This window comes from Micropterus salmoides, unplaced genomic scaffold (genome assembly GCF_014851395.1).
Source record: "Micropterus salmoides isolate LMB-PRFRI ecotype aquatic unplaced genomic scaffold, ASM1485139v1 Ms_hic_scaffold_10, whole genome shotgun sequence".
In the NCBI taxonomy this organism is placed as follows: Eukaryota; Metazoa; Chordata; class Actinopteri; order Centrarchiformes; family Centrarchidae; genus Micropterus; species Micropterus salmoides.
Genome location: NW_024040041.1, coordinates 2,649,997 through 2,676,935, shown reverse-complemented (window position 1 = coordinate 2,676,935; position 26,939 = coordinate 2,649,997). Strand labels below are relative to the sequence as shown.

At 40.3% G+C, this 26,939-nt stretch overlaps 2 protein-coding genes across 6 annotated transcripts; one reads left to right on the top strand and one right to left on the bottom strand.

Annotated features, from left to right (window-relative positions):
- Positions 1-1,649: 1,649 nt before the first annotated feature.
- tspan4b (tetraspanin 4b) lies at positions 1,650-13,105 on the top strand. Of its 2 annotated transcripts, none has more exons than XM_038739543.1 (8): positions 1,650-1,897; positions 4,882-4,951; positions 5,220-5,411; positions 6,172-6,246; positions 6,498-6,593; positions 6,937-7,050; positions 9,572-9,655; positions 10,313-13,105. In XM_038739543.1, the coding sequence occupies exons 2-8, from the start codon at positions 4,883-4,885 to the stop codon at positions 10,379-10,381; spliced, it is 699 nt and encodes a 232-aa protein (XP_038595471.1). In that variant the 5' UTR covers positions 1,650-1,897; position 4,882; the 3' UTR covers positions 10,382-13,105. The 2 variants fall into 2 exon arrangements, with proteins under 2 accessions (XP_038595471.1, XP_038595465.1); XM_038739537.1 differs by having other exon boundaries at positions 1,651-1,950.
- On the bottom strand, positions 12,731-26,939 carry bcl2l12 (BCL2 like 12). Of its 4 annotated transcripts, none has more exons than XM_038739528.1 (9): positions 26,886-26,939; positions 22,633-22,692; positions 20,185-20,365; positions 18,330-18,534; positions 17,399-17,615; positions 16,950-17,054; positions 15,398-15,474; positions 14,735-14,998; positions 12,731-13,972 (listed from the first exon to the last, which is right to left on the bottom strand). In XM_038739528.1, the coding sequence occupies exons 3-9, from the start codon at positions 20,361-20,363 to the stop codon at positions 13,931-13,933; spliced, it is 1,089 nt and encodes a 362-aa protein (XP_038595456.1). In that variant the 5' UTR covers positions 20,364-20,365; positions 22,633-22,692; positions 26,886-26,939; the 3' UTR covers positions 12,731-13,930. The 4 variants fall into 4 exon arrangements, with proteins under 4 accessions (XP_038595456.1, XP_038595457.1, XP_038595455.1 ...); XM_038739529.1 differs by lacking the exon at positions 26,886-26,939 and adding an exon at positions 26,507-26,649 and having other exon boundaries at positions 15,398-15,471; XM_038739527.1 differs by lacking the exon at positions 26,886-26,939 and adding an exon at positions 26,507-26,647.

Sequence of the window (26,939 nt, the reverse complement as noted above, 5' to 3'; positions counted from 1 at the left end):
TTGGGTCTCGTTGTATGAAGTTTTAAAGCCAAAGTTTATGATAAATGGCTCAGCAGCTGCGGTGTTTGTTGTCCTCTTTCACGTGTGGCCGCGCGCAGCAGATGCTACGTGTTATGTAGGCAGGTTATAGGTAACAGAGGGAGGGAATAACAGCGAGCTCATCAGACGTTTCCTAAAATAAACATTGTTCACGAGTCCCGCACCTCAAGTCAGAGTCGAGTCCGAAGTCACTGTGTGTGCGACTTAAGTCGCACTCGAGTCCGAGTCTCAAACTTGATTCCCCATCTGTGGCACTATTGCAGTATATGATTGACAGTGGAAAATGATGAACACACTGCTGTAATATGTGCTCTGAAACTAAAGACACTGTACGAAAGTTTAAATTTTAATGTTTTAACCTAAATGTAAGAATCAAGTTTATAAATGTAAAGGTGCAATGTGTAAGTGAGAAAGAAGAGATTTGAATTTAAAACATTCAAAAAATGAACAAACATTATCAACAGAATGTGAAGAAGTAACACTTCTGATGTCACGTTTAAGATGTGTGTGTAACTTATGATCGATAAGTTAGCTGCACGGCTAACTGAGCTAACTTCAGTTAGCAGCAGTATTGACCTGAAATGCTGCCCCCTATATTTTGGAGTATGAATTCAACAGGTGGAGGGTGGTCTCAGTTCTTACACATTGCACCTTTAATAATTCAATAAAATGACACAATGTGCAGGCACATGTAGAAAAGAGAATTACTGTAGAAAAAGAAACAGAAGATTGCTTGTATCAAGAGAATCTGCTGATGTCCGCAGAAAGTTGATTTTGGTTGACAGTGTGAAGTGCCGTACACAATTAAAAAGGTCAAAACTGAGATTTCCTGTAAACCTTTTAGGACTCTTCTTTATGCTGCCACAACATTAGCTCTTACAATATTCTTTTTTTTTCTTTGAGAGAGAGGCTACACTGAGACAGGCAAGTCTAGTCTGAGTCTGAGTCTGAGTGCTTTGGGTGGTGGGGCTGTGTTTACCATTCAGCTCAGCAGGAGAAAGGCGTCCCTTTGTGTCATTCGGCTTCATCAATTTGGGGAATTGATGAAGCCGGGAAAAGATGATGACTACTCATCACCTCTTCACAGGTTATGTTTTAATGCACAGCATAGAGTCACCAAAATACTGAGGAGGTGCAAGTGTTTCAGGAATATGATCTTCATCCAGTCTTGTTGCAGATTATTTTCTCCAGAATCATTCTGCACTCATTTCTAGGCAATGATAACATAACTATGACAAAAATAATATATGTATTCACTGTCATGCTTTTTAATCTCTGCAAGTTGATGTTCATATTGTAGTGAAAGGAACAGAAAGCAGTGTCTGGCTTGAAACATTTCAAACTAAAACAGCTTTGGAAATGGTCAGCAGTAATGTTAAATCCACCATTTGGTCAGGTGTGTAGTATGTGCATGGACACCTATGTAAGAGAACATCACTGAGACAGAAGGAACAAAGACAAAAAAGTGGGATAAGTGAGCCAAGCTGAGGGGCTGGAGGCTGGAGGAGGGAGGAGTAACAGGGGGGAAATTGGAGGGGGAGGAACACAGAGAGGGACGGCAACAACACACACATCTGGAAATAACTGAAGGGAGGGGGGGAGAGAGAGAGAGAGAGAGAGAGAGAGAGAGAGAGAGAGAGAGAGAGAGAGAGAGAGAGAGATTTTAACAAAAGCAACAAAATAAAGGTTTAAAAATTCGGTGATTTCAACATAAAGTTCAGAATCAGAGAAGAAGACAAGTTGATTTTGAAAGCGGCAGACACAGTCCAGCAGTGAACAACAGCACAGAGGAAGAGGAGGAAGGAAAGTGTGGCAGCTTCAGTGACCAGTCCAAAGGAAATCTGAGCAACACAACGAGGTAAAGTTCAAGAGGCTGAAGGAAAGAAGCGTGACAAAGACCAGAGGCTCCAGGTAAAGTCCGTTTGATTTCCAGCTGTAAGTCTCACTAAATCATCAGAAAGGACATTTTAAAGCTGTTTGCTGATTCCGGTGTTTGACTGGCTGCAACATATTCCTTGGTACAATAGCAGACTAATCAAAATGTTTTCTATCTTTTATATGCAACTCTGCCATCAGCTTTAGATTTTAGAAACTCACTATTCTGTTTGATTGTAGCACACTTCATTATGGTCATTTTAAAACTCTTTAAAAAACAATGCATCTCATCTTTGACATCGGGACGTTTATAATGTGGCTATTTATGGGTGTGGCAACCATTTTGTCCGAGACCCATATGAGACGTACATTTTCGCCATTTCTGACATGCTTGTAAAGTTTGATCAAGTCAAAAATGCGATTTATTTGCAGAATAATTTTGCGTTACAGTCTGGCCTCTGCAGCTGCGGCGGCTCGAGCCCTAATAAATGGGACCAACTGGTTGTTGCATGTGTTCTACTGTATCTCCAAAGTGCATGACACACACACCACCTAGAATAGATGTCAGAGGTGACTAACTCATTCATTAAAAAACAGTAATGCCTTTAGTTTTATGAGATATGAGAAGTAGCAATGAAATGCCTGGTCGTGTGAGGGTTACTGGTGTTGATTAATTAGCCTACTGTAGGTAATCTGATCATGTCTATTCACACAAGAGTATTTATAGATTAATAGAAACATGCACTGTCACGAAAAGGCCAAAAGCTTTCCCACTGTTTTACTTTTATACAGTGAGTAGTGGAGGCCTTTCTGGTATGTAGCCAGTGCATTCAAAATGGGCTACAAACTAGTTCTATGTGTCAGCTAGAAAATGGTGTAACTGTTCTCTCTACAACACAGGCAGAAAATGCATGTTTTAGTCTCTAACACAAGGAGTAAAACATTGCAATTCACCCCATAGTCTGATTAGTTGCAACATGCCCTGGGGTGAATTGTAACATTATGTAATAAGAGAAAAACATGATATTGAAAGCTTTTTATTCAACAGACACACTGGAATTCAAATAAAACATATAAATACAGCTAAACATTTTCTTGGAGTAGGCAGTAACATTTTCTTTGTAGTTACAGCTATCCCACACTCTTGTAGCCGTGAACTAGCTTACCCTACAGCTTACAGGTAAACCATTAGCACAAACAACTTGCATGAAAGATAACAAAGCAGGCAATGCTATAAAAAGTAAAAAAAATACTTTCTTACCTCCAACATTATTAGTTTTCCTTCTAAAACTGGCTGTGTGCCACAGGGTGCTACTTTATCCCATGTGAAATAAGGACTGAACTGAGTGCAGACTGAATCAGGTGATTTCTAACTTGTTTCTGATCTGAAAAATTGGACATGTTACAACCATCCCCAGTGTCCCCTACAACATCCTTACAGAATCAGAATCAGCGTACAGTGTACACATACAAGGAAGTTGACATAGGATTGTACATTGCTCATGATGTGCTTACTCATACAATAATACAATAATAAAATCACACACAGGCTACAGTATAGAGAACACATGTATACACACTATAAACAAAAACAATATAGACAGAATGAGACAATGAGCAGAGTGCAAAGGATGTGTGAATTATTATTATTATGTTCATGTTGGAGATGGATGAAATATACAGGTATACATGCATACATGTACACAGTGTGATGGAGCACAGTGCAAGGATGCTGGAATAAATAAGTATGTGCAGGTGTTATTTACTTGAGGTAGGTGGATTTGGTGTACAGTATACACAATATGAAAATAACAGTCATTCTGTATCATACTTAGTATTATATGTAGTGATTACTGCCTTCATGTGAGATGCCCATGTTTATAAAACATACTTGAAGGCTTAAGCCACAAGGAATTGCCTTATTACTTTTAAGTAAACAGTATGCTAACTGCATCATCAGGTTTTCAGCCTCAAGAAAGACATTTTAAAACTGAAAGGAGCAGTCATGCTTTTAGTTGTAAGTCACTCTGTTCACCAGTCCCAAAAACTTCTGCCAGCTGAGCTGTTTATGGGCTATTGATGAGGGGTGGATCTCACAAACATTCAACCTATTACGGTTGATGTCATTACTAGTTAATCGCAGCACCTCCTCCTCACTAGCCATGAATCATGGCTTCCTCAGAGTTTTGCTTTGTTCCTTAAAGATCTGGCCTCTGAGCTCTCCTGTGAGTCGCAGGTTTGCTGTGGTCATGGGAAATGCCTTCAGCAGTATAATTAGGTCTACTGAGGAGGGGAGGGAGCTTCCTTCCTGTCAGCAGCTTGACTTCCTGTGTGGGGTCAGTAGTCGGTGTGAGGACCACTCAGTCAGACTTCCTCACGTACACACAAACAAACTCATAATGTGTTTTTAAAAAGTGTCTCTAGGGTAATTTTTCTAAATGATGAAATAGTTGGGGAAAACAACAGAAAACAGCTATGCATGTAATGAATTCTTGGTTTAAGGGATTCTCAAGTCTCTCTTAAAGTCACATGAACTCATGCATGGAAAGACTTAGTCGCTGTAATTATTCCTCCTATCCATCGTGGCTGTGAGGTGACCACATCCTAACATGACTGATGAACTAGCACAGCAAGAAAAATGTTGTCTGTTGTTCCATCTGTACAGCTCTCTGGTGTGGTTTGACACTGGATTAATTTAAGTGAATTGACTGAACATTCACACTCATTTTATCGTTTTACAATACACATTTCCCATCTCCTAGTGACTCACCAACGAAACCCAAAACACAGCACAAAGCCATAAAAGCAACTGTACATTCATTCCCCAGTAAGTTCTTTAACCATAGTAGCCCATGTGGATATTTTTCACTTTGTAGCTAAAAAATCAAACAAATTACTGGTGACCTGGTGACATGAAGCAATGTTTAAACTTTTTCTCTTGCTCCTCTGTTTCTGTTTCTTTTGCAGGATGTCAGTGTCACGGAGTTGTTTGTGCTGTGTCAAATATTTGATGTTCGTCTTTAACCTCATCTTCTGGGTTAGTATTTCTCACCCCCAAGTTGGTGTCATATTTGTTTATTCAAAATTATTGTTACATTTTCCCCAAAAATTCATTTGAGATTAATTAGGTTGAGATTTCTCTGTGACCAAGATAACGTATCTCTGATAAAAAAGTTGTGCAGAATTATATTTGAATATGCTCCTGAAATGATTCAACACTTCCACAGACATGCCAAGTCAACAATGTATTGTAATGTATTAATGTTGCATTTTGACTCCGGTTTGACATCACATTTCTTGAAAAGCTAGGAGGATGCGGCTTGTTTGGCGTTGGAGTCTGGCTGTCCTTCACGCAGGCAGAGTTTTCCTCTCTCCCCCTGTCCTTTCCGTCCCTCTCAGCTGCTAATCTGCTTCTGGTCGCTGGTGGCATTACCATGGTGACTGGCTTCCTGGGTTGTCTTGGAGCCCTTAAGGAGCAGCGCTGCCTGTTGTTCATGGTGAGAGGCCAACGCGTGTGCTTTACAAAGTCCTTTACAACAATGTAAAACATAAACATGTTTACAATAATGAATATATAAAACATGAACAATTCAATATACAAGTAAAGGGAAAATACTTTACACTTCACACATTGAAAGCTGTATTGTAGAAGTGTGTCACACCATGAACAGCCTCTGCCAGTCTGATCTCACAGTTCCTTAGAATAGATATCTTAGAGATATAGGAAGATGCTAGCCCAGATCAATCCTAAAAAAAAACAGGCAGCCAGTGCAAGGATGCTAACACTGTGGAGATATGGTTAATTTTTTCAGCGAGTTAAAAGTCGAGCTGCAGCATTTTGGACTAACTGTAGGCTATGAATTGATTTCTGACTGAGACCGGTAGAAAAGGAGTTACATTAGATGAGGCGAGGGGAGATGAAGGCATGGGTGAGTTTCTCCAGATCTGTGGCTGAATTAAAAGACCTTGGCTATATTTCTCGAATGATAAAAACATAACTGAGCAGCTTTCTTTACATGGGGTTCAAAACAGGTCCTGATCAAAAACAACCACAAGATCTCTGGCCCAGGGCTTAGCATAAGTTTGCCAAAACTTCAGTTCGATTAGCCTGGGGACCAAGTACAACGACGTCAGATTTTGTAAGGTTTAATTGGAGGAAGTTGTGTGAAATCCAGCATTAGTGAAGGGCTGCAATGTTCCACTGATAGACTGACAGACTATAATGTCAGACTCCAACTGCTCTTCTCTGTTCTGCAGTTCTTTGTGATCCTTTTGCTGCTGGTCCTGACAGAGGTGACTCTGGTGTTGGTTATACACATCTTCCATGACAAGGTAAGCTTACCGCATGCTCCAAATAAAACAAACAATGAAGGTAATAAGATTAAAAAAGGAATACAAAATTCCTAGAAAAATGATAGGAGGATAAATATCTTAATAAGCTCACAACTCTGCAATGAAAGTTTATCTCAAGTCCAACAATCTAGACACCTACTACAGACTGCAAAGTTCATTACATTAAAGGGTATAGATAACTGACTCATGGATCATTTGAAGGAATACGTCTTTCTTTCTTTCTCTCACAGCTGGATTCCAAAGCACAAGGTGAATTAAAGGAAGGTATGAAGATTTATAAATCAGAACCTGGACTGAAAAAATCCTGGGACAGTGTCCAGAAAATGGTGAGTGCTCTTAGCAAACAATTCATGGGTGCATGACTTCTTATGTTGCATTACTATAGGACAGGCTGTATACCACTGAATACATGGTGTCACTATGCAGTCCTGTGCAAAGGTTTTAGGCAGGTGTGGAAAAAATTTTAAAAAAGTAAGAATCCTTTCAAAAATAGACACAGTACCCTTAAGGGATACAAAGTGCTAAAATAAGTCCTACAATACCAGCAGGCCTTGTTTACTATAAGGTTACTTCACCACTCCACTGTTATGCCAGTCAGTAGTGCATACATGAGTAATGTAGTTGAGTGATATTACTCTACTCTTTGTGTCTTACTGTCTCTTCTCCTAGTTCAAATGCTGTGGAGTAACTAACAAAACAGACTGGTATGATGTGCTGAATGGAACGCTGCCCTCATCCTGCTGCTCTGGTGGGATAGACCAGTGTGTTGACGGATGGAGTGAGGTTAGTTTGCTGCTCTAGAGGGGTCACATTCCAACTAACAAGATGTCTTCATTTTGCCCAATTCTCTGAAATGAAACCTAAATGTGTTCCAGATGCTTGAGTGTGCCTGACACACACGTCACACACGATGAATTCACACAGTGGAATCCGAACTGCACACTACATCCAGTATTTGCGGCCAGTGGTCCTATACGAACTTGTTTTGTAGAAAATGGTACTGCACACACACACAGCTGTTAAAAACATTCCGTACATTCTTCATGTGTGTCAGGCTCACCCATCTGGAATAAATTCAGATTTAGTTTGAGATAATTAGTTTAAAAATCTTGTGTGTAACATTTAGGTCGAAGTTCTCACTGTTTTTGCCAACTGGCAGCAACGTGTTGTTGTTTTTGTTTAACTTTAAAGTCAGTTCACTTTATTATAAGTTGGGTCTTTTTTCATAGTTTGACTATTGTCTAGTTTTGAGCTCACCGACTAATTGCTGTGATCTTAGAACGCTTTAACATCACTACATTGTAGTCCGACGGGGCAAGAAACCCGAGCAGTGACTTATGCAACGTACGTTTTTACCTTCATGATCTCTTTCCAAACCTAACAAAGTAGTTTTGTTGCCTAAACCTAACAAAATTGCTACCGTTTCACGACATTAACCACATATGTAACGTCATACTTAAGCTCCGGTATGCCTGTAACTGGACTGGTACTTTCCAATGGTCAGGGACGTGCACAGACATTTTGAGGGGCAGGGGCTCAGCTGAAAAAAAGGGGCACTTCTAATGTATTTAGAATAAATGACTGCACCAAGGAGAGGGACATTAAAAGTAATTGTTTAAATATGTTTAGTTTCACATTCAGCTTCACACAACCAAGCCACACACACACACACACACACACACACACACACACACACACGTGACAAGGACTTAGTTTCACATTTGAGGGAGGGCTGTCTGTATCATGTGAAGATATATCAGCATTCAACAGACTAATAGAATGTATACTTACTAGATGAGGAGCCTACGATCAAAATTATTAATGTTTAAAGCAGGACACTTTTTTATGGAGTCCACAATTTTGGCCTATTTTGATTCCATGTCTTCTTTTACTCAAATGGAAAGAAAACTTCACATTTAGATGGTGTTTGCTTTAATCCTACTACCCTCTGTCTGTCTGCATCTGTAGATTTTTTCTAAATTAACCAAAACAAACTATTCTGCATATTTAATAAGGATGGGGGAAAAAATCGATACAGCATAGCATTTTGATATTTGCCATGGCAATACTGTATCAATACATGGACGCCAAGTATCGATATTATATAAATTGCAGATGGGATTTTTAACTTTTTGGTACTAGAATAATAAAATTTTGCTTTTTTAGTCCACTAGAAAACTTAACAGGACCATATAGAAGACTGAAAAAGTGATATGAACAAACAGAGAAATGTACCTTTTTAGATAAACAGATGTTGACAAAGTTTGACTTTAGGGACCTAATTGGAAGTTGGAAAAAGGTAAAAAATTGCAATATATCTCAGTATATTTAAAATCGCAATAAAATCGAATCGCAACATAGATATCATGATAATATTGTATCGTGGAGCCTCTGGTGATTCCCACCCCTAATATTTAAACACAGCATTTAAGGGGAAAAGACTGTTGATGTAGGTCATTAACTGAGGAAGTTCTGAGGTGATATACTGTTGTTATTTTGTCTATCCTATTCACCTGCAGCGCCTTTTCAAATGTATGCAAATAATCAAAGCCTAATCTGCATACTAATGTGGCAATGGTGATGACGTTATTAGACACAAATGTTACTGCATTCACCTGTAGTGTCTCCATTAAGTACAGCACATTAGCCTGTATGGCCATGAGATATTGCCTTAGCTAAACTTTAGCGAAGTTATTACATTAGCTTGTAGCTCATGAGTCATGCGTTAGTCGAGCTGGGAGATCCTGCTGGGCACTTTCTCTTGAAGAAGAAAAGGGGCAGGTGCTGATCCCCTTTGATGTCTATGTGTGCATGTGCCTGCCAACGGTCATATATATGTCATTTTGGGATACTTGACAATTGACCTATTTTGTTGTGTATGTATGTGCATCCAGATGATCTTAGCTACTTAATTTGGAGGTCAAACTCAGTAGGTCAAAGTTGAGGCAGTGTATCCACAAACTATGACGCATATGTTCCAACAGGAAGTCTGGGGAATCATTTTTCAATCAGTTTTATTGTTCTTCATTTTCTCTTCCAAATGAGTTTGGCTGATGAGTTTTCATTGTAGTGTTGTTATTATTTCTGTAAGGAAGAGTGGGCAGAACAAATATATACGACCAAAGTTGTAATACTATTAAGTATTTGTCCGTTATGTAACTCTGTGAGCATTATCATGCAGATGTCTGCGCATATATAGGTTAAATCATTCTTCCCTTCACTTGTCTCTACACTTCATCCTCACTCAGATTAATTTTCTAATACTCCCTCCCTCATGCCCTCTGTCTCTGTTTGTCCTCTGCAGCCGTGTTATCAGAAGGCCAGGCAGTGGCTGCTGGATAACATCCCCTCAGTCCTGATGTTCGGAGTATTTATTGGTGTTGTGCAGGTAGTTATCTCCAATCTTTATTTATCATGTGATTGTTTCCCCATCTCTATATCTCTCCAGCAGATTATTAAACAAAAACTTTATTATTAAGCTTTGCCCACTTCCTTACACTCTTCCTTACTTCCTTAAAAGTAGGCATTTTGGAAAGGTTCTTGTCTGGCAAGGGCGGTGTGCACTAAATACTCTATTTACACTTGTTTACTGTCTTTACAATGCTTTTATATCTGTTTTTTGTAGTGAATCTCAATACAGCCGTAACATAAAAGTGCTTACACTATGAATAAAGGAAAAAGTGTATTTAACACCATAAGGTGTGATGATGGAGCAGTGGCTAACACACATTCCTTTGGTGTGAGAGACCCGGGTTCAATCCCCCACTGTGACACATCTAACAATGTGACCCTGAGCAAGACACTTAACCCCTAGTTGCTCCAGAGGCGTGCGACCTCTGACAATTGAATGAATAAATGTAAATAAGGCACCTATAACAGAGTCACTACACACACAGTGGAAGGTCCCTACAGCGGGTCAGAACAACAATGTCAAAGACTCAGCGCCGAAATAACAGCTCCAAACAGGATCCAGCTGTTACGAAGTTTTTCTTCTCTGGCTGGTGACAATGTGATTTGACCTGTACACTTCCTCTTCTCTTGTCAGATCTTGGCCCTGGTGTTCTCCATGCTGATGTACTGTCAAATTCGTTGCGCTGAGAAGCACTTGGACTGACTGCACAACCAGCTGTTCACTGGCCCGTGGTGGAAAGACTTTTCATGAACTCCTCAGTATACCCTAAACTGCTCTACATTTTCAAAGCCTCCGCTCCAGACTGTGGTGCTCCAGTGCTTAGGTTGTGTTCAGACCTGAAATGGGTGCCTTTTATAGAACATGAGGTATCAGGTTACAAACGCCCCTTAAGACTTCTCAAAAACTATGTACACAGTCGACACTGGCGGTACGGACAAAGCCAGCAGTAACATACTGAGGAGGTTGGTTTGTATCAGCCATATAAATATATATAATAGAATCCAACAGCCTCCATACAAAACAATGAATGCAGAGTGACCTGAGGGGAAATACTGAGATCCAAAGTTGTCTTCAAATTCAAGAACAAAAAGACACACATATCTGCCTCTCCTGTCTCTCCCCTTAGTTTAGTGTGAAATTTGTTATAAATGATGCTATACTGTAAATTCTGCATTCTGTAACTCAGTAAGACTGCAAGAAAAGTGTAACTTCACTCACCATTCATAACTTCATTATTATCCGTCCACGTTGCCAAGAAGAGAAGAGAGGGCCCTTAACTTTATAACCTGCTGGTTCAGTTTGTGTGTTAAGTCGAGCACTATAATGGTGGGACATGCTTTTGACAAGCAGGGCCATGTAAAAAAAATAGCACACAGAAGAAAATATTTTTTTATGTGGCACTTAGTTCACTTTAATAATTTGCTTTGCCTTGTATATTATTCCTATACTACAGTATATGAGCACTTTGAACATATCTGGTTCAGTGACTTTACAGATTTACAGTCCTTTATTTCAGTTTATTTTATCTAATCATCACTGCAGTATTTTTGAATATTCCTATTGTAACTCATGGTTATTTCTCTGGCAGTTGTTATTGTCCTTATTTACAGTTTATCCAATTGTCTATCTTTTTTTAGAGCATATACTGTAATATATGTAGCTCAATAGTATATATGATATTTTTCTCATTCGGCATTAGTATTATATTATAGAGTGTAAACCAAAGAGTTTTTTCAGAGTCAAGCGACTCTCCACATAAGGAAAAAGATTTGTTTGCCAGTCAACGGTGGTAATGGATTAATATAATTCAACGCTGCCACCAGTTTACCAACATCAAAGTACTGGCCTCAGTCTACATGAACCCAGGGGTGCATTTATGAACCGGATCCTGGACTTGTGTTTACTTTAACATTACAAGGATACAGCCAGCATTCCACAGCACAGGCAGTGTGGGGGAAAAATATATATGTTATTAGGTCTAGCAGCTGTACAGACCACAACACACAGGCCTTCCCTGGACCCTGGTGAGCTCCACTAGCTTTCCGCTCACTGAACTGGGTGGTTAGGTCGGCCCCATTCTTGTGTCGCCAACTGTGAACCAAACTCGTTGTTGGTTTTAGTTTATTTAGGTAACATATCCAAACCAAACGAGATGAGAGTTAGCATTCATTGTTCATCAGCCTCAACAAACCAGTTCCTCGCAATCAGCAGAACACCACTCTCCTCGCTTCTTCCTCTCTCTCTCTCTCTGATTATACAATCTTTTTCTATCCAACATAACAAAAGTAGCCACAGCCTGATAAAACGGTGAAGAAAAAAAAAAACTGTGTGTTTGCTGTGTGTGATATGCTGTGATAAGTAAAACGCTCACCATGTTCACTACAATACAGGAATATATCATTCAATGCAGCAGGGGTCGATGATTTTAATAATGTTTGGACAGTGGAGTTTAATGGCACAGAGCCCACTAATACAATATCCATGATTCTTTGTTGTTTTTATCTCTTAAAGTGAACTGTTGCTAATAAAAAGAAGTAATGCTAGCCTTATCATTTAAGATCATTTCCCCATGGTGTGCTTTAGGTGATTCATACAACAGTTATGTCTGCTTCTTTGGAAGAAGTGCAGCTGAATCTCAAACTTGGATTTTTTTATTATGATTTCATTGGATTAAGTCCTACACTCATTACTGCGGGCTACTGTAGCACAAATATTTCTCAAAACAGACTGAAAGCTACTTAGAGGCCACTCTCTTCTGTCATGTGGGCCTGGCAGATCAATGCAGGCTGTGTAATCGATAACAGGCCACTATCGCCTTTCTTTCTGAACTGTCATTGGTCTTCACTTCCAATTTTTAACTCCCACATACTCCTAAACCATCCACCAAAATTAGCTTCTGAATACATTTGAGGTGAGAAATGGACGTGCAGTTGAAGAATTATTATGCTTAACACATCTCTGGTGTGGCTCACATTCGACCCAGCTGAATCAATTCCCTGAAATTGTCCCTGACTTAAATCATGTTATGAAAACAGTGTGATATAGTCTGTGGACGTTCTTTAGATTATATTTAAATTTATTGTCCCAGAGGAAGATTTCTTTTCAAGGCCAGTCCAACACAGAATCATATTGATATATAATATACATGTGTGCACTCCTCCTGAAGCGAGCGCTCCTCCATTTCACAGACCTGTATCTCTGACCAGACGGCAGCAATGTGAAGGGATGATTGAGTGCTCGCCGTGTGATGGCTCTTCTTGTCTGAGAGACTGGGTGTGGGATGGTGGATGATGTCGGTCTCTTGCTTGTATGTTAGTGCGCTTCTTTGAACTAAGGTAATGCAACTATTAAAAACGTGCAGTGCAGAGCTTAATGTCTCATAGCAATGGTATGTAAAATGCCTTGTAATAAATAACTTAATAAACACTCAAGTCACGAGTATATTCTGTACAGCTTAATACCTTGTAAAATGGCTTTACAACCTGAACCATGATCAGGCTCCCTTAGGCTACAGAGGTTTTAGGTTGAGGGTTTTTCAATAGAGCACTCCATACTGAAACTGGACAGTCTGGCAGAGGTTATTAGTGCAGGTTTGTGCAGCATTCTGGTTTCTGTTCCTCCTGTTACTCTCGTTTCCCTCACAGAGATTTTGCTGTAAATAAATAGTTATTGCATTGACGATGTGATGCTTCTTTTCTTTCTCTGATATGTCAAACTTAAGCAAGTAAATTAAAATAACATTTAAATGTAAAAAAAAAAAGGTTATCTCATTGCACTTTTCATATAGATTAGTCCGTACTCTGTGATATTATAACAATGTACACTCATTCATGACTCATTCAAAAGGAATTCGCCTCAATCATCCCTTATGGCACACTAACAGTATGTGGCAGTGTCTGTATCTGCAGCTTTAGAATGTAACTGCCGTCAAACAATCAGAAAATAACATTTACTGCTTTCTTCTAACATCTAGCCTCTCAGGTCTTCATAAAATAATCCACACTCATCATGAGCAACAAATAGCTTCTTCTTCTGACCATGTAAAAACAGTCAAAGTACTTTCTGATGTCCAGATCCCAGATCAACATAAATCAAAGGGGCTTCTGGAGTCATTTCACAGTCCAGATGAGACTCCGTGGAAAAGCAGAGTAAGGACCATCCGTCTCTCCTCACTTTGCTGTCACGATCCAGAGCTCAGAGTTGACCAGTGGATAGTGGGAATAAACCAAGACACGTGGGAGCTCCTAGAACTCAGTCGTACTCTACAGAGTCGTCCATGTGTACCACATTCTCCTGAAGATGAAATAAAACGTTAGGTGATAAGCAGAAGCAGAGGAAAATAAGCTCAAAATATACTTTTACTGTGCAAAAGCAGTGTGAACAACATGATGTAAAGTAAGTATGCTTTCAAAAATAGACATATTTATAGATTATGTTTATCAATGAAAAAAATTGATAAGTGAGTGAACAGAAGAAAAATTTGAATCAAATCACTATTTGGTGTGACCACCCTTTGCCTTCAAACAGCATCTGTTCTTCTAGGTACATTTGCCCATAGGTTTTGAAGGAACTCAGAGGGTAGGTTAGGCTCAATCATCTTGGAAAACTCCCCACAGTCCTACTGTGGATTTAGGTAGCCTCAGTTGCTTCTCTCTCTTCATGTAATCGCAGACAGAGTGGATGATGTTGAGTGCAGGGCTCAGCGGAGGCCACATCACTTCCAGGACTTCTTGTTCTTCTTAACGCTGAAGATAGTTTTGAATGACTTTCGCTGATGTTTTGGAGACCATTCATTTTGACCAGATTCTCAATTCTTGTACAGCTCTCCAGCCCTTCTGCAAATAACCTGCCTTTGGTGCAGCCAAATATTGCAAATTCTGACTCATCTTTGCAGAGCACCTATTGCTTTTTTCTGTACCCCAGTTACTGTTTGGAAATGAGTATTGTCCAGAATAATTATTTGACATGTGGCCATAATTAGAATTCCGCCTTCTATATGAGAGATGGCATTACTGGATAAATGAAAGTTAAAAAGGTTTTCATGAAATCACTCACCCATCCTCCATGGCTTTTGACCCAGGGGACAAAGGTCTCCATATAGCACTCCGCGTAGCCTTGCATGCGCTGGGCTCCTGTGGCGGTCACTATCCGCCGTGATACCTCCATAGTGACAGCTATGTGGCGCAGTGTTTGACTAGCTGTTGGCGGCTCGGCTGGGGTCTCAGATACTTGACTGCTGCTGAAAGTCTCTAGAAGCTTGGCAAAGGATGCATAGGAAAGACGATCCAAGCTGGAGCGCAGGAAGGGGTTCGCTTCGATCTGTATAAAGATGTGCATTTAGTAATATTGACAGAGCCAGTTGCACGCAGAGAAACGTGAGGGCACACTGTGTCTATGTTGTATATTCATCAGTTTTTGAGTCTGTTGCTGCTGTATTTCTACTCAACTAGTTTTTGGTATATGTAAAAATTATTAGTTGGTAGGTGGCAAATGCTGAGCAACAAAACCAACAAGCCGCGCTCATTAATGTCCAATGTTTCCATTAAGCATCACAGTGCAGTTTACTGATGTAAACTGCACTGTGATGCAGTTTGACCCACAGAATTTGTGGGTCAGAAATCACCTAAATTGAGAGTCTCCTCTCAACCCAAAGAGCTGCCAATATTCGACAAATGAATTATGCAGCTTTACACACCTTAAAGATGAACCACCACCTACCTTACTGTTGATGGAATCTCCCTCCAAAGAGAGCACCTGAACAAGCTCCCGAACCACTGTCTCTTTCTCACTCACTGCTGAAAAACAGAAGCAACAGCTTTACAGTCTGGGAACATGGGCCCTAAAGCTTGTGGTTTGCGTTTATGCTTCACTCTTTAGACTAGTTTCTGACTGAAAAGGCCTGCTCATATGTGTCAGTCTCTCTTGCCTGTGTAGTGCAGGCTCTGATTGTATCTGCATATTTTTCACTGCTTTTACCGTCGCTTGTATTTTCACTGCTTTTATTCTTCACATCTTTCCCTCCGTTTATTCATCCAACGCCCTCCTGGGGACTACTGATGAAAACAAGCCTTTCTGGCCCTGGCATTTTATCAGAAAGGTTTTTAAAATGCACTGTTCCTGTTACATACAGTCATGTATTCTGGCCCCAGTAGTCATTTAGTTGAAAAACACTGCTTCCTACTGGTGTATGGGATAAATGCTTAGGAGCAGCCATTTTGTTTGAAGCCTCAGTAGTGCAAGGAGCACATGTGTATCTACATCCATCACTATGTCGTCCCCCTTGACAAGGAGTTTAAAAACTCATTCAGTGTGTGTTTTTTTGGATAGCCGGCCGTGTTTGAGGAGGAAGCCCTTTTTTGTACAAAATGGAAAATGGATATGTTTAAACCATGCCTTTAATGTTGCTGTGTATTATGCTTGTCATTTACTCCACTCTCTGAAATCTGTAGAGTTACTGCATTTTAATCTCTTTTACAATTTTACAAAATGTCTCCAATAAAATCCTTCAAATGTTTTGGATGGGGACTGTGCTACGCTCACTGTCTAGGCTATGTAGGCAAACACGCATGCTGAGGGCAGTGGAGTGTTGTAGTACTCAAGACTGGTCTTGGTCTTGAGACCGGTCTTTAGACCACTTTTTGATGGTCTTGGTCTCGTCTCGGACTCGACTGCATTTGTACTCCGTCTCGTCTCGGTCTCGGACATTGAGGACTCGGGATTTTATTTCTTATTTCTTTCTTACTTTGGGAATATCAAGAAATTGCTTTTGCATTGTCTGATTTATCCGTTTGTAAAACGTTTTGCTTGAAATGCAGCCAATAACCCTAATTAAAAATGTGTTGTTACCCTTGACGACTGTCACCCCCCGCAATACTTACATTGATTTCAGCTCTTAGTGTTTGTATGTGGGTGTTTTAATGGGAATCTGGATCTTTTAGATCAATATGTACCTCTGATCTCGTTCCACATTTTATTGTGTGTCATGTAATGTGGGGAACTGGTCTTGGTCTTGTCTCGGTCTCGATAAACTCTAGTCTTGGTCTTGTCTTGGTCTCGGTTTGGGCGGTCTTGACTACAACACTAGTGGAGTGTGAAGTCACATCACTGGTCTCAGCTGAGCCAATCACAGTGATGTATGAGGACAGCTCATGAAGAATCGGCTTCTCTCTGGTTGGTTTTTACTGGTCAATAGTACAATGATAGAAACTACAAAATAAAACATGTTGGTGAAACTGCTTATAAAGTCGTGTGTGTGTGTGCGTGTGATTACCTGCTGAATGCTGGACTGTGGGAGCCAGTTTCTTCATACTGGTGGACTTCTTGGCAATTTTTTCCAGCTTCTCTGCTACTTCATTATAGAACTCAGGAGGGTGGTCTATATCAACATGAACCACCACAAGTGTCTGAGATGGAAATCTTCATTCTATGTTAAACATTCAGCTTTTACACCTACTGTAGTTACATAAAGTACTGAATGTTTCCATGCACACAAGAACACAGGGTTACAACCAGGTAACACTTTAGCTTTCTACGAGTTCTGTGTTAAACACACTCCCTACACTGATAGACAGACTGGCTTAGAGATACAAATCATTTTAGTGTACAGATTTGAAGCACTGAAAAATTCCACATTTACTTTTTAACTTCATGATTTGCAGCATTTGATTAACTACCACCACTGAAGCTAAAGCTGGTTTGTAGTGCAATGGAGGAGCTTACTGGGCGAGATGACGGTCGGCAAAGGCTCTGGTTCCTTGTTGATTGACAACGTGTGAGGCCTCTGAGGATGAGCTCCATGCTCCTCTTTGTCCTTCTCTTTCTCTAACTTTAACTTGAAGAACTTGGAGATCTTTTTATAAATCCTCTTTTGTTTCAGCTTCTTCTGCTGTCTCTTGTCACTGTCCTCTTCGTCTGATGAAGAGGACATGACATCATCCTGTGGGAAAAGGTTCTTCTGCTTAAGGTGTGTTATGAATACTTTCTATGTATGTCCCAATTCCAGTCATAAATGTCTGCCAGGTTTAAAATTAACGTGATGAGAATGAGAGGAGGAACAGACTCGGTCCTGCATGGTCCGATGATGGTCATGCAGAAACCATATTTAAAAATGTTTTGTCTATAGACTGATTTGTCTTTCTCTCAAATATGCCAGGTCTCATTCTGTTAAACTGTGAACAATTATAATAATTAACATCCATCAAAGAAGGCTAAAGGCCTAAAGCCTGCACTCAAGAGGTTGCCATGACTATTCACAGTCAGTGCTATTTCAGATCAAAGGCCCACAGACTTGGAATACCCTGTCATCAGAAATAAGAACATTTAACTGATTTTAAAGCTGTCAACTATGGCTTAAACAAAAGCAAATGAGATGGGTTTATATAGTATACATACTTTCTATCCTTTTTTGTGTTCTCAGTTGGATTCAATTACTGTCTAGTGGTTGTTTTATTGTTTATCTCTATGCTTGAGTTTGAGTATTGTATAATGCGTTTTACCCTAAGGAGCCTAACTATGGACAAGGACTGCAAATGAATGAAGTCCTATACACTGCATCGGTTGCATTTTATTTACATGTAACAATGCCTATATGCATCATACCTGTCAACAAAAAAAAAGGTTAAACTGCCTAAGAAAAATAACACTTCCTTACTTCTGTTCGGTCTCTGAGATGTGACGTTTTTGCCCTGCTGTCCCTGTCCAGTGAGCCTTTGGGGTCTTTGGCAGCGCGGCGTGAGGTGTTACGACGAGGCAGCTGCTTTATGAAGCCCTTCAAGCTGGTCTTCTTCTCATCGGCTGAACTGACATCTTCCACCTGAGAATCCTGCACATCCTTTGCCTTTGGTTGTGGCTTGGCGCTAGCATGGGAAAGCATCAAAGTATGGTGAACAACAGGGCTAAGTTAGGAACATATCCCACAATGCAACACTTCATCTTGATAGATCTCAAGTCCTGATCATTAAAATCCATCACGAAAAAAAAAAGATGAACTTATATTCACTTTGTCTTAAATAGATACGTTCATAGTCCATATATGCATTCACATTTCTAGCTCTGCTGAAATGAATTTTTAATATTGAACTGTATTATCAGTGCTCATTGTTTCTTACATTCACAGTAAACAAACTTAACTCAGTGTTTATAAAACACTGCCATCTTTACACACACAGGTCAGGTGTTCCAGTCTCTAAAGTGACATTCACTTGTGAGACTCGTGATCTCCACCCCTGTGTTTCACCATATAGTTTTTCTCATTTAAACATTTTTCTCTTTCTGTTGTCATATGAAGTTGACCAGCAATCATTACCACACTGCTGAGCTGCAGATGAAATAATTTTTGTATGAGCATGACAGCGTCAGACAAAAGAAACTAAATGACTCTTTAATGACAGCAGCTGTGATGTGAGATAGCCTATCCTGACATATTTAATGAGTGATGACAGAGAAAGATGTAATGCAATGAAAGGTTATGTCACGTACAGCCAAAAAGCATCTGTTAGCACATCTAAATGAGCGTCTCTATTTATGCTGGTAAACATCATAAAAGCTTTACAAACAAATGCTGTGTGCATTCGGCGTTATTCTCAGGGCCATGTCTGAGCCTTTCAATATTCAGCAAAACACCTCTGAACAATTTCAAAACATGTTTTGCATCAGATTTTGAGTAATAAATGACAAATGGTGAAACAGTGATCACTCTATTTTGACAAATCTTTTGGTTGCCTCCAGTGGAAGTGCTTGATATTTGCTTTGGATTTTGCTGTCACATGGGACTGTGGGATACTGAGTGATGTAATCCAGTACACTTTTTGTTAAATTCAGCCATTTCCTCATGGTTTGAAAGCTCTTTGTTTTGTGTCTCTGGTATTCCCACACAGCCCTGGCTCTGCAAGTGGAACACAAAGAAAGTGCTGATTAGCTAGAACATTGTTCTAGCTAATCAGAGGCAGTTAGTGCTCGAGCACAGAAGGGATGGGGGAGGGGGGCAGCGAGAGTTCTATACAGCGTCACATTGGAACGTACTGGACTCCAGGCTCTGTGAAGAAGAACAGATGGTCGAGAAACAGCCAAAGAGGAAAAGGTCTGAAGAGCATAAACAGAGAAGAAACTTATATGAGCAGGCAACGGTGAAGGCGTTTCAATGCTGGAGAAACCTCAGAGATTTGAAATTGTGGGGGCGGAGCTTCTGAGGGAGCACTGAAGGGAGGGGAGTATTTGTTTGGCAGGTGAATTCAAATATCAACGGACCTTCTGCAGAATTATTAACTCTCCATTTAACCAGTAAGGATATTGAGCATATGCTATTTGGATAACTCTCTGTTAATCAGACCAAGGCAGATTAATAAAATAAAATGCTGCTGAGACTAGAAATGATATTTGGTCCTTTTTTGACATCAGCATCCAGTCTGAGGTAAATGGTAGTAAAATGGAGTGTGTTGTTGAGAACAGCAACACAAAAAAACAAACAGCATAGAATAGCAGAGGCCCAGGTGGGGGAGTTACTTTACCTGAACTTATTGTGATCTCTGTAGGCGCCTCCTACTCCGCCAGGCCTCTCTTTCAAGGGGACAGAAAGGGTCCGATGGAGGAATGCTTGGAGGACTAGATGAGTCTCGGCCTTGATCTCCACCAGAGAGATGGAAGAGACAGAGGAGGTGGAGGGACAGCGGCCTGCAGACTCTGTCATGGCTAACATAAGGTGAAACAGACAGGCAGTTTACTCAAATTCATGTTCGTATTCTCAACCATTCTCATAAAGACACAAAGCATGATGGGGCTGTTGTCCTATCATTATTTTTGCAGCAGTTTAGAGATCCAGAATAGATCAGTTCATGTTCTGTGTCCAAATTTTTTACTACATTCTGCAGTACACATTCATATATGCTTTGTTTTCAGTTAGCACACAAGAATACCTATGTACATGACACATGTTAGTCAGACATTGGCATAGTAATGGTTAGACACCAATGGAGAACTTAAGCAGATGACCCAGAGGTAGCATATGAAACAGAATAGGTCCAAGGATCGACCCGTGTGGGACTCCACATAGGAGAGGAGCAGAGGAAGACATCATTGTTGATGTGAAAAAGTGTCAATCAGACAAGTATGAGTTGAACCATTTGAGCGCAGTACCAGAGATCCTAACCCAGTTTAGTAATCTATCAGTTAAAATGGCATAAACAGTGGTGTTGAAGGCAGCAGATGGGTCAAGCAAAACTAATATGAAATATTCTCCTTTATCTGCATGCATGAGAATATCATCTGTTACTTTGAGCAGTGCTCTTTCTGTGCTGTATTTCTGATGAAAGCCAGGTTGAAATTTCTTTATTATTTTAATGTTCCGCAAGCTGGTGACAACTGTTTCTAGAATTTTCACTAAAACTGTGGCATCTAGGGATGGGTTTTTGAGGAGGGGGAAGACACTGGCTGTCTTGAAATAGTCCAGTATGCAGCCAGAGGAGAGAGACAAAGACTACTGACAATTGAGAGAAGACATGGAGCAATGACAAGCATGACCTTTTTCAGAAATGTAGTAGAGATTATATCAGCAGGGCAGGAGGATACATGCATATGAGAAACTATATCAGATTGATTGGAAATAGGGCTGAACTCAGACAGCAGAACAGGGTAGATGACTAGATCAGAGTGACAAAAGCAATGGCCGAAATATGATCTGAGATCACTGATCTTGCCAGCAAAGAAATTCAGAAATTTATCACAGTCGTCAAAAAGAAAGGGTTATGCTTGTTGTTGTTGATCAGGCCAGAGAAATATGACGCTCTCGCAAATTTTATGAGTTGGTTAATCATGGTCAGCTACTTCACTTGAAGTTAGTGGTCTGTTTTTTCCATCTCCCTTCTACAATCTCTTCTATTGCATCAAATGGAATCATTTATCCAAGGGGCTAGTCTGGTTTTATTAGGAACAACAGTATCAAGAGCTAAGGAGCATCATTAAACAGGTTAACAGAGTCATTAATATAAAACAACTCAGAAATTGTCAATGACATGTCAGAGAAGAGAGCTGAAAACCTAGCTGCAGAGTGCTCATCAAAGACACAAGGATGTACCGATTTTAGTCAGTTTTGACTGTAGAACTGTGTCAAACAGTATATATTTATGTTAAGAAACGAAGTCAGGCATATGCATGGAGTTCAGAGTTAACATGAGATCAAGGGCATGCCACGCTTATGTGTGGGGCCAGAGACATGTTGCACCAGGTTCAATTATTGTGCAGTGTTCAGAAATTCTGTGGCATCATCTATGTCAATGTTAAAATCCCCTACAATAATGATCTAGTCAAATTTGAGTACAACAGAAGAGGTTGGAGAAATTGTTCATAAAATGTGTACAAGATTTTGGATGTCGGTAGATCATCATACAACAACACTCTGGGATGTCACGCTGAATTTTAAAAGTCAGGAGCTCAAAAGTTAGAAACGATCCAGCAGTGAATGAGACCTGGGCCTATGGACCATGGGGAATTCAGGAAGCTATAGTTTGGTGGGCAAAGCTCCACCAGGAGGCTGCAGTCCCCTGATTTGAGCCAACCCTCAGTAAAACACAAGATGTCCAAATTGTGGGAGGTAACAAAGTCAATAAGAAAACAGAGCAACAAAAAAAAACTAGAGAAACGGACTTGGAAGGCTTAGGTTTAAGGAACACAAACAAGTTCTTAAGCCTGGAAGCAGAAGCTGTGGATAAAGCACTTCTTTAGTCTGTTCCTACTAATCATGGGGACTGAGGAAGTGGATGCAACATTAAAAGATATTGCTGGGGAAATAAGTTTGGACATTGTTGAAATGAACTGTTAGTTAATTAAACTGGGACAGCAGTACCTGACTTTGAAGCAGGGTGACATAAGGCAGGGTATCATTCTGTAAAGGCCTTGCAGGCATCTAGGAGGATATGTGTACCTGTGTCTGTACATGTTTAGGTGGTTAGAAGTTCACTTACCTTATCTAAAGCCACTGCTTACTGGATGCAATTCTAGACCACCAAATGCAACAGCAACTTCTGTGGATTGAATATGTGAAACGTGAGTGTGTGTATAAATAATGAGATTTATTTTTTGGGAGACTTAAAATATTGACTGGAATGCAGAAGTTGTTCATGAAAAATAAGCAGTGTTCTCTTGCAGATGCATGTAATTTGTCATTACAAAGCCAACAAGAATGTTGAAAACTTGATGGCTCAGAAACATCTGCTCGCACTGACCCAATGAGATAACTTCTGCTTGAATTGAAGCTATATAAATAAATAATGTAGAAAATTGCAATTGTGAGGATTTTAAATTACCAAAAACTGGGCCCAAAAAACACTGAAAAAAACATACAATGCTAGAATTGATTATGATGAAGCAGGAAATATTGATGCTCTACAGTTCAAAGAGTGAAAGGTCCTGATCTGGCATTAGCGGCTTTAAATCACCTAATTAATACCAGTTATTGAGAAACATGCCCACGTTAGAAAGCAGGCAGTGAGAATGTTGTCTAGCTCAGGTGAGTCCTGAACCATCCCTTAGTTATGCTGCTATAGGCCTAGACTAGGGGGATTTCCCATGAAGCACTGAGCTCCTCTCTCCTCCACTCCCTCTCCATCTGTATGCATTCTTATCCCATTATTGCATATTACTAACTCCACTTCTTCCCTTTCCTGTAGTCTTGTGCTTTCTCGTCCCTCTCCTCTCTCCTCCTATCACTTCCTGCAGGTGTTTCTGGCTCCAGAGCTGTGGAGTCTGGATCTGTGGTTGCAGGTCACCTGCTGCCCCCGTGTTCCTGCTCGACAACCTCTGCTACAATTATTATTATTAGTCCTATGTTGATGCTATCATTATAATGCTGCTATCATTATTAGTACTATTATTCATTTTCATTGATATCTGTACTGAGCCATGGTTCTGCTTGAAGTTTCTGCCTGCCTCTCCAGGACTCTGAGGAGAGCAGGAAAGATTGCAGCTGACGCCTCCCATCCCGGCCACAAACGGTTTCAGACTCTCCCCTCTGGCAAAAGGCTGCGGTCCATCAGGACCAAAACCTCTCGCCATAAAAACAGCTTCTACCCGCTGCAGCTAGACTCATCATCAAGGCCCTGGCCCCCACTGACACCCCCCCTCCCTCAAATAACACAATCATAAATATCACTTCATGTCATATTATGCACGTACCTGGCACATTGCACATATTAGTTGTTAATTTGTTGTTAATTGTCAATTGTTGTTTATTTATTTATTTTTATATTGTCAGTTGTATTATTTTTCTCTATTCTTCTGTTATTCTTATATAACTTGCATTTGTTTATTACATATTTATATATATTTCTACATCTATTTATGTCAGCTGTATGTCTGTCTGCGTGTAGCACCTTGACACCAAAGCAAATTCCTTGTATGTGTAAAACACTACTTGGCAATAAAGCTCCTTCTGATTCTGATTCTGATTCTGTTAAAAGGAAGTATTTCCTTGCCTCTGTTACCAAGTGCTCACGGAGGGAATTGTTGGGCCTGGTAAAATATTATTACAAAGAGCACGGTCTACACCTGCTCTATATGAAAAGTGCAATGAGATAACTTCTGTTTTGAAGTGGCGCTAAATAACTAAAATTTAACAGAAAAGAACTGAGGTAAGGGAAGATAGGGGGAAGGCCCTGAAGGCAGGATTACTAGATGTGGTAGGAAAATCTGAGGGAGAGGGAGGGGTAAAGAAGTTGTAAAGTGAAATATGCTAGAATTCTGGGAGATGGAACAGTCGAATAAAGACGAAACTGTGCGGAGAAGCTGATAAAAAGGAGAGTGAACAGTTTTGCAGGTAGAACACGGGACACCTCAGGGAAGTCATATAATATTCTCAATTGTGATAAATTACATTTTATCAAAAACTAAAGTAACGTTCTTCACAAGAAAGACGATTAGAGAAAACACTCATTTGAAACTATATGGATATCATTTAGAGACAGCTGAAACATTGTGGTTCTCAGGATAATATTTTGATTATCCAGATTATCATAGCGAGAGCGCATTAATAATATTGTTATAAATGTTACTGAGATGCCTTGCAGGGTTGGACTGAGGAGCTGATATTGCATCCTTGAAATATATGTATATGTAGCTCTAATTAGATCGAGATTAGATTATGGGACTGTTGTTTATGGATCCACATCAAAACCTGTACTGGTAGCATTGGATGTGGTCCAGATAATGTACCTGTATGTACCCTACAAGCGGCTACAGGAGAATGCCACTGTGTTTACACAGAAAACAGCTCCTCGGCAACGACTGGATGAATCTGAGAGATCATGGAGATTTCAGTTCATTAAAAAGATTGGTTCACCAAATCGTTCAGTGCTTGGACGGCGCTCCGACAGCGTGGTCCCACTCACAGACCTGAATCGTGACCGATCGTCCAGTTCAGCTGGCTAACTAGTGAACTGAGAAGTCGTTCATGAAAGAGAAGCCAGTGAGCTGAGAATTTAGTTTGCTAAAGAAACCATTTGAAACTGAAAGCTGCTATAATTATATAACTATATGAAATATCTGATACTACTTCCTACTTCGAGACTTAAGACACGAGAGGGAGAGACTGCTTAGTATTCTGAAAATATCCCAGCTATGCATTTAAAATAAATCTAGACAATGTCAGATTGCATCATAGCAGTTAAATGTTCCTCCTGCGAATGAATGACTTGAATCACTCGCTCACTGAGTGAGTGTATCCCTGCACCTTCGCTCACAGTTATGAGCTCCACTGAGCTGACTGAGAAATGAATGGATCATTTCAGGAAGTGATTCAGTTCAAGTTATTTACCCAAAAGATATGTGCTTTTGAAGGAAATGTTTGCGATTTCACAACACTAATAGAGACAGTCGCCCAACCAAAAAAGAGCCACAGGCCTGCTGAGGAAAGCCAAATCAAGTTTTGGCAGGAAATGAAGAAATAAAAGTGCAGATGTAGTGAGGGAGTTTTATAGTTAGAAGACATGGAAATATACAGACTATATGCAGGTTTTTATGATGCAGGTTCTGCAGCTGCAGGCCCTAGCCACAGAGCAGAAATACGCTTGTTCAAGTGTGTACGCCATTATAATGGCTTTAGAATAAACAAACTAGTTCTAGTGACTCTGTCCAGTCTGAAGTCAGGAGGATCCAGTAATAAAGAGTATTAAAGCAAGGCACGGAGCTCACATTCATTTGCTTCCTGCTAATTGAGCATTCTGGGTAATGAGAAATTAAACTTTCAGCCTCAGCAGGAAAGAGCGTTGTATGAAAGAATTGAAGATATTGGGATAAAAGGGCACACTGGAGTCTGGTGGAAGTGGACAAGACAGGAGATGTTAGACCAGCTCGCTGAGGAGAACAGGACTGTTGTAGGAGCTAACTAACTCCACAAGATGGCAGCAATGCAACGCTAAAGATGCCAGCTGCTGTTACACCTTCAAGACGACGAAGAAAAAGAAGAAGACGAAGAAGAAGAAGAAGGGTTCCGGTAGGGCTCTGGTCACCGGCACGGGAACACAAGAATCTGCACCGGCCGGCCAGACAGGAGCCACCAGGAAATACGAATGTTCAAAAAACACTACTCCGCATGTTACAGCGAAACGCCTTTACAACACATTTCCTTTTCAAAAGTTCAAACAAAGCCCGAGTCTCACTGGACTGAAAATGTATAAGGCTACAATGAATCTCGGGAGTGACTCATGTAACTTATTCCAAAACTTTTCACCCTTCATAGGGTGAGTACCCCAATAAAGAGTGCCCTAAACATTGCTCTAGCTTTGATGGGATGTAAATAGACGGACAGACGGAGGTCAAGTCCGATGAAACATTTCTTCATACCTCTGTTGGTGAGTTTCGGTGAGATTTCGCAGTGTCCTGTCCCGTTTGTGTGCGCGGCTGCAGGGTACAGAGCGGGGAGGAGCCTGCAGCGCAGATAGCAGCGTGTGATAGACACAGTGTCCACACAGGAGGATAGATTTCCTTCTTTAGCACACTGTATAAATAGGCCTCTGTGTTTCTTTTTTTCAGATTTTCAAAATAAATAAAGGTTTTTAAGTAGATATGAAGGCAGTTAAATATAAGTTTAATAAACAAAACTTTGCCAAGCTTTAATGATACGTTTATGATCAACAAACCAAATCAGTACATTCTTGGACTTTTGTCCTGCTTAATGACCTTCAGTAACTTCTGTATTTTAAAATGTGGTGAAATCATTTACCTGTTTCATGGAAGCTGTGTCACTGTGTCCCTGAAGAGCACATCCTCAGGTGTG